Source organism: Artemia franciscana, chromosome 6 (assembly GCF_032884065.1).
Source record: "Artemia franciscana chromosome 6, ASM3288406v1, whole genome shotgun sequence".
Taxonomy (NCBI): Eukaryota; Metazoa; Arthropoda; class Branchiopoda; order Anostraca; family Artemiidae; genus Artemia; species Artemia franciscana.
Genome location: NC_088868.1, coordinates 20,624,425 through 20,632,015, shown reverse-complemented (window position 1 = coordinate 20,632,015; position 7,591 = coordinate 20,624,425). Strand labels below are relative to the sequence as shown.

At 35.8% G+C, this 7,591-nt stretch overlaps 1 protein-coding gene across 1 annotated transcript in view; it reads right to left on the bottom strand.

Annotated features, from left to right (window-relative positions):
• The window catches only part of LOC136028171 (uncharacterized), a gene marked incomplete in the record, with an annotated part of 66,270 nt that overhangs the window by 7,449 nt on the left and 51,230 nt on the right, over positions 1–7,591 (bottom strand). The window contains 3 exon segments of the mRNA XM_065705860.1: positions 1,601–1,824; positions 4,906–5,062; positions 5,901–6,346. Coding sequence (XP_065561932.1) covers positions 1,601–1,824; positions 4,906–5,062; positions 5,901–6,346 — 827 coding nt within the window.

Sequence of the window (7,591 nt, the reverse complement as noted above, 5' to 3'; positions counted from 1 at the left end):
CGAAATGATTGAGCTCTAAGACTAGGACAGAAGAACAATTATGAAAATACAGCTAATTTGCTACAGTTAGAGAGATTTGTACAATGTGTTACAATATTTATACAATAGCAAAACAGGTCCCTGTTTTGGACCTGTTTTGGATAAAAATAAAAGTATGGCGTGCTCTTACCTTTAAATTCCTTGCCTTGTTGGAGAAAATGTGTAATTTGGGAGTTCTACTCATGCCCCCCCAGAAATATGTACCAAAACTAAGAGCGTTTCCAGGAGATTTGTTTGGGGGGGGGGGGGCAAAAAACTTGTGGTTGGAATGAAACCTGCAATCTAGTTTTCTAGCAAGTTCTTATTCAAAAATTCACCATGACTTTCCAAGATAAGGTTTTCAGGAGATGTAAGAAACGGTGTGATAAAATTAGAAATATATAGTTAAATCTGATAATAGAGTCAAAAGAATTAAAACATATTTGAGAGTTGTTCTTGATTAGCTTTTGGCTTTCCATAGTCACTGTGACTTTCTGTGCATTGTTGAATAGCTTTTTCAAACCATTGGAAAAATCTAGGAAAGCAGTTCTACAACTGTTTCTCGCCTTGATATAACATTGAGATGATACAACTAAAATATTTTTAAAATCAAGGAAAAAGAAAAAATTTCTGGGTTCTTTTCCATTTGCTTTATAAGGGAATCAATTAATTTTTTCGGTAGTATAAGTATTTTTTTCATATAGCCAGAGAAGGCACATCCAATTTTAGGTAGTTTTTAAATATTCCTGTAGAAATATAAAAGCAAAAGTTAACTATTCTCCGCCTTAGAGGAACATTGGAGAAATATTCCGGGAAAATATCTTGAAAATAAGCAGGAAGAGATGATTTTTATCCAAATCGTATATTTGTCACTTCAATATCATGGAATATGCTAGTTCAACAATAGGAAGTATACAACTTCTATAATTTCAAGGTCATTTAGCATAAAATTAGTCAAACATTTCTAATAAGCTTTTTTATTGCTCGAATGCCGAGAGAAAACAAAGACAAAATAAAATAATGGTGAAATGAAAGCGATGCCTTATAATGGGGAAAAATATTGGGCAAAATAAAAAAAATATAAAAAATTTGCCCTTATAATGGGCTAGATAAAATAATAGGGGGGGGGGGAGAATGAAAGCGATGCATTAATTCCAGGAGCATAAATTGGCGACAAAAACACACACGTAAAACTAAAGAAGAGCTTTTTTTCTTTTTTACGCCACAGGTAGTTTTTTCGGTCAGTAGGTAAAACCACACTGCCTAATAGATAAAAACTATTAAATGAAAATTAAACATACCACATGAATAAAATAACTACCACAGCTAAAATCTGCATAAATATGTTTCGTAAGAAGCAAGGGTGTATCCGGGATTTTTGTTTGTTTGGGGGGGGGGTATATAAAAACCTTTAAAATCGTATAACAAATTTGTTTATATACATTTTTGTTGTGTTTTTACGAATTGGACAAAAATTCGGGAGGGAGGGAGAGGGAGAGGTTCAAATCCAGTAACCCACCTCCCCTGGATGCGGCATTGGTAAGAAGAAATAACACCTCTAATGAACAATGCAAATACTTACTGCAAACCACGTAGCAGTGCCGCAGATCTGCTTGTCTTTCCATGACTGTTTATGATGACGTGGAAGAAAAGTGGCAGCTGAGACAAGGAACATCCACGAAACCGTCATCAATATGCCGTGCCATACATACAGCACAGAGAGATCACTGGTCATTACACTACCAAAGTCATTCAAATGGACCTTATCTTGACTTACAGTTTTGATTTTGTGCTTGTGTATACGGTCTGGAATTGATAGATATGATAACGGAATTATATATATATATATATATATATATATATATATATATATATATATATATATATATATATATATATATATATATATATATATATATATATATATATATATAACACAAATCCTATTTGCCCGTGAGTCGGGATTATCTTAGGGTGATCCGGATATGTATTAGTTAACTGAGCAATTTTTAAGCAGGACTGGTTCATTGGACTGTTTAGTACTAACTAACATCCAGCATTGTCCCAGAGACTAATCCTGTCGGAGAGCTGGCAGAGAGGGTCATAAGGAGCCTGAGGTACGAAGGCTAACGCGTAGACATTATTGCCAGGTACCGAGTTTTGAAAGTACCTCCCTTATCGAATCTAAATCTGTTTGAGAGTAAAGAGTAACGTTAAACCTAAAAATGAACAAACGAAATCCCATATATGAGAGGGTTTGTTGCCTCCTGAGCCCAAGTACTTTACGGTGAGTTTGACAAGTGCTCTCAAGAAAGGAATTTAGACCGCAGCATATAGGATGAGTAGGTAAGGTTTCTTGCAAAGTCGTAGCTTTTGTTTTTGTTTTTTACTGCCTTTCAAAACACAAATAGGTCATTTCATTCTCGAGGCATTGTGATAAAAAAAATACACATTGCTCTTGCACTAGAGCACCCATTTTTAAAGCACTGAGAAAAATTCAAAAAGTAACTCTGAGAATGGAGGGTGAGGTTGTGGCAGCTTCTCTGGTACATAGGACAATATCAGTTTGTTTGAAGTTTTAATGTCATTCTTAACTTCATTTGGAAAACCTTGTTGCTTTTTTTATGTCTATTCGTTTCTCATATCAAGACCAAGATAATCCTAAAGGTGAAGTGGTACCACCCCTTCCACTCCCGAATCTTCCCGCTTCAGCTTAACTTCTGTGTAACAGCCCTTCGACAGTAAGGGCTCATATAGGTGTATTTGCTTTACTGAATAAAATGGGGTTTTCCTAAATATTAGGAAGGTTATTACCCCAATCCAAATTCCACTCCACACAATTAAATTAAACTTTTTATCACAACAGTTCGACGTTTAGAAGCTATTACTTAAATCATTAAAAACTATAAAAACGATGTTTAAGAATCAGGACATATATTATTTCACCCACAAGGATCGAAAGCTCCAAGAATATACCTCCAGGAGGGGGCCTCACCGTAAAGTTCTTGAGAACAAGATCAACAAGTCTATGTTGCAAGTTTTTAAAACCAGAATCTTGCAAGAAATTTAAATACATGTGATTCGACGTACAAATTGGACCCGTGACCTCTTCGTCTAGTTTCGAAGGCCTGATATGCACCCGGGCGTCGTGTATAGCCTACCCCTGATGGCATCGGATCAAAACTTTAAGGTAGCCACTTTGCGAAAAATAGCCGAGATGTCCCACAAATATGCCTTAAAGGGGCATCATAACTCACTAGGTTCCAGGGATAAGGGGTCAAAACTACGCCAATTGCTCATTTTTTGTAGGCAGATTTTACAAGAAATATTTGTTGAATTGGAATCATATAAATATCATCAACAATGCAGGGTGGAAACACTCCATAGGTTTCCCATCTTACTACTACAAATAGCAATTTACGACAGCACCAAGTCACCAGAGGCTGACGCACCGCGTGCTCCTCGTCCACCCCATCTATTCAAAATTTTCATCTTTATCCCTGCTTTAGAATTTCCATTTCCTTTAAATCCTTCCTTACGACCTCATTTCATCCCATTCGGGGACACCCTGTTTTTAGGTTAGCCCCAGATGGATGGCCGAAAAGGACCATCTCTGTCAATCTGTCATCCTTCACAAACAAAAACACATCGTTGCCACCTTTCACTCATTATAGCCCTAGAAAAGGTTATAGAGCCACATTTTTCGTACTGTTTATTGTTTAATATACGGTTAGTCGAATGGGTATCCAAAATTCTCCGTAGACAATTCCTCCAGGAAACAACTAACAAATCCTCCTCCGTCCTCCGAAGCACCATGTTTCTTCCTATTCTTCCAAACTTTTTAAACCAGAACAACAACCCGGGCCTTGTCTATTCTACTTCTTACATCTTTTACTAATAATACCACCCAGGAACGTGATACTGTCCAATTCCAAGCTTAGGTGGCAACCAAAATGAGTTAAGTCCAAAGCAAAATCATTTTTCAGTCATATAAGTGTTTGGCTGCGGAGCTTGATGTCAGGCAATAGTTTGACCAATAGGGTGTAAATACATTAACAAAGTTCTGCCGTCTTATCAACATGAAGCCTAAAGGGAAGGAAAGGGCCCACACCACAAGTAGCTATCTGACTTAATATTTCCGATCCACCTAAAACAAAAGAAATTACCGGACTCGGAACATTTTCAATTAGCCCAGCCCTCTCCCCAAACAAATGATGGCCCTACCATTATTTCCACGATATTTTAACATTTATATCGGTACTTGTTGAACTTCCTAATGGTTATACTGGTGGGTTTTCACATTTGTCTTACATCCGGTGGAATTTCTTTAGCAAGTAATGGCGTTTTCTGCGTCAATGACTTATATCGAGTTTAAAGAGATAATGGAAATAGATTAACTGAGAAAATGATATTAGAAATCCTTTGTAAAAAGTTTATTTCTGCTGCAGAAAAACCCAACAATTCGTCTTTTAGAAAGTATAGTTTTGTTGACGCACCTATTATGCAACAAAAACGCCAACAGTAATATTTAACGCACTAGTGAAGCTCAAAAGTTCACAGTATTTTCCAGTTAGCTAAAAATATTAGGTAGAAAGAAAAATTTGACTATTAAAAATACATCAAATTTCATGATTAAAAATAAACATTTACAGAAAGTTGTACGAAATAAAACGTCTAAAATACGACTACTTTGCCACTATCACATACAACCGAAGTTACACTGTTTTTACAGCACACTGGTTCTCATTTTGCCTAGACATTTAACACATTTATTTCGAAATGGATTCTTAGCTGTGTGTCATTTACAAAAACAAATTACTCGTAATTTATTCTGTAAAAGTTATAAATTTCGTTTTTATCTGCCACTTTTTTCACAATATAATATACCTGTATCTGCAGGTCCAGCAGCAAGCAAAAGATGGTAGTCCGTCTCACCAATATTGAATGCTTCACCGTCATAGTTAATTACACTGTCCCTCAAAAGGCGGCAGTACAAATAGCCGTTGTCTTCCCGTCCTTCCAGAAGCTGTAATCCGTCTTGAGGCTAAAATTAAAATATATTGTAAGCTAAATATTTTAGATCAAACAGACCCAAATGGAAGTTGCGCTCGGATACTGGGAGCAATTTACAGTTGTTAAACCGTTATTTTTCAATGCTTTTATTTTCTAACTTTAAGTCTGGTTCCGGTAACATTCCACAAACAATTATATTTTGAAGCCATCTGGCTCGCATCGGAACAGCCAGAATGTTATTCGTTTTGTTAATTTGTCTTAATTTTTGTCTCTTAAAATAAATCAACGAAGATTAAAAAGCAGAGTAGGGTAAACTGGGCATATTAACGGAAAGTCAGTGTTTCCAGATACTTATTTTTCCACAAAAATTGGCTCGGGGAGCTTTATTTACAACATACTAAAAGCAAATACATACAGATGCAAAGAACGCAACGAGTCATTCGAAATAATAATCGAATGGGCTATGTTTAGTGGAGTTAAAAAATGGTTATATCATTTATATTTCCCACAGTTGCATAATGTGCGGAGAGAGGAAGAAAACTGTGCCCGCTTAGATTTTTTGCTCACCACCTCGTGATTTTGAGCAATACCTTTTTTGGGGTATTTTCATTGAAAAGAGCCGTTTTTGGTATTTTATTTGGAAAATTGTGAAAAAATGACAATACCCCCCCTCCTCCGCTAGTTGTTGAAAATACATCTTATGCTCCCCCTAGTTTTGTGTGAACTGACGCCTCTGGGTTCCAAAGAGGAAAGCATAAAATCCAACAGCTGAATGAAAGGTTGGTGACCAATAGCTTGCAGGATGCTTACTGCAGTTTTATAATTACCTCAAAAGTTTCACTTTAGATAAGCCATGTAAAAATACTCACATTTAAAAATCGCTCATTATGCTTCCCAACATTGTAAGACATGGCCAGCGAGGCTTTCTGGCTGATCACTGAACAGTCTATCACAATATCATCCCCCATACGACGATCCTCTGAAAAACCAACAGCAATATAGCTACCAGCAGCTTTGTGCTTCTTAGAGGAAGTCATAATCCCAAATAATTCGAATTCAAATTGAGTTGATGAATAATTCCGATACGTCACAAGAGCCTGACATCTCTGGGAAGATACACAGTCGCTGGGGTAGCCAAAACAACCTTTAGTATCACCGCAATCCTGATATACTGGGTTTTGACTGGATTCTGTTGAGGGAGTAGGTGAGGTTGTAGAAGCATTGGGCTGAGTCGGAGGAGTAGTTTGTACATCATCAAGTAACACTGGTTCATCTGTATGGGCAGCGTAATACCCAAAATGAGGTAGTATATTATCTGAAAAAGAAAAACGTCTGAAAAATTTTAGAAATAAGACAGACGAATTTACATTTTTTGAATTCTCATTAAGGCCAGTAAAAGACTACACTAATAGGCTAAGCGTAGAAGATGCAGCTCAAGTAATCTTATTTTCAGATAATGAATATTTCAATGAAGCAAACTGTCGTCCCTAATTGGGACAAGTATAATTTTACTTATAATTTGACAAATTTGTAAATGACAAATTGATTTTTCTTTATAAAATAAGCTTGATATACACCTTGACTGCCCCATTAAGCCTAAAGAGGTATTTCAATAGATCCTAGCCTTACCCTAAGCGCATTTGAGTCCCTCTTATTTATCTAGAATTTTGACATTTCTAAGTTTATAGTGGATCACACCGTTGATATTTTCAAGATAAAAAAAAAGTAAAAAAGAATTTTAACCTAGTCGCTTATGTTGGCTATCGCTTTTTTTTGAAATTCAAAATGAGAAATAAAAGAAAGTTGCTAGAAATGAGTTACCTTCTTTTTTGACGTCATCTTCTGAAAAAATATTTTTTGTAAGAAAAAACCACTGAATTGGGTTTAAACGATTAACGATTCAGTTTGTATTTCCATTGGTTTCTCTTTTCTATTTTTTATATTATTCTCGTATCATATTTTCCGTACATTGGAACAAACATTCTGAATCTGAAGATGGGAGGGGTTTATAAGTAGAAAGGGCAGGGGATAGGAAACTCCGAAAAAGTTCAATTTAAGGCTAACGGTCCGGATTTTGTATATCCCCTCCCCAAATAAAAATCCCAAAGACTATTTTGAGCATCTCTTAGGGGTATTCTTGTCACTTTCTTGCGTGTCTACAGGCATGACTTGCGTATGAAAACACTTATTATTATTATTTATAAGATAATAAAAAAAATTCCCTTTTTCTTTTATGCTATTACATTTTACTTTTAATGTAAGGGCAGTAAAGCCCCATAACATAATACATTGGGTTAAATCCCTTACGAAAAGGAATCCCAGAGCAGGAACAAAACTTTGGGGACATATGTGTCCCTTAGTTTAAACATGAATCAGATTTTACTTCCCCATATTCCCATGAGCGTGCCTGTCCTAGAAAGCCAGTGTACAGCTCATTAAGAAGAGTTTTGAAAGTTTTCATTGGATAGAAAATTAATTCGCATTAAATACATCTTGCTATTAAATAAAATAAAGGGTAGAATCATATATATTTAAAAAGTAGTGTCCTTTAAATAAAATA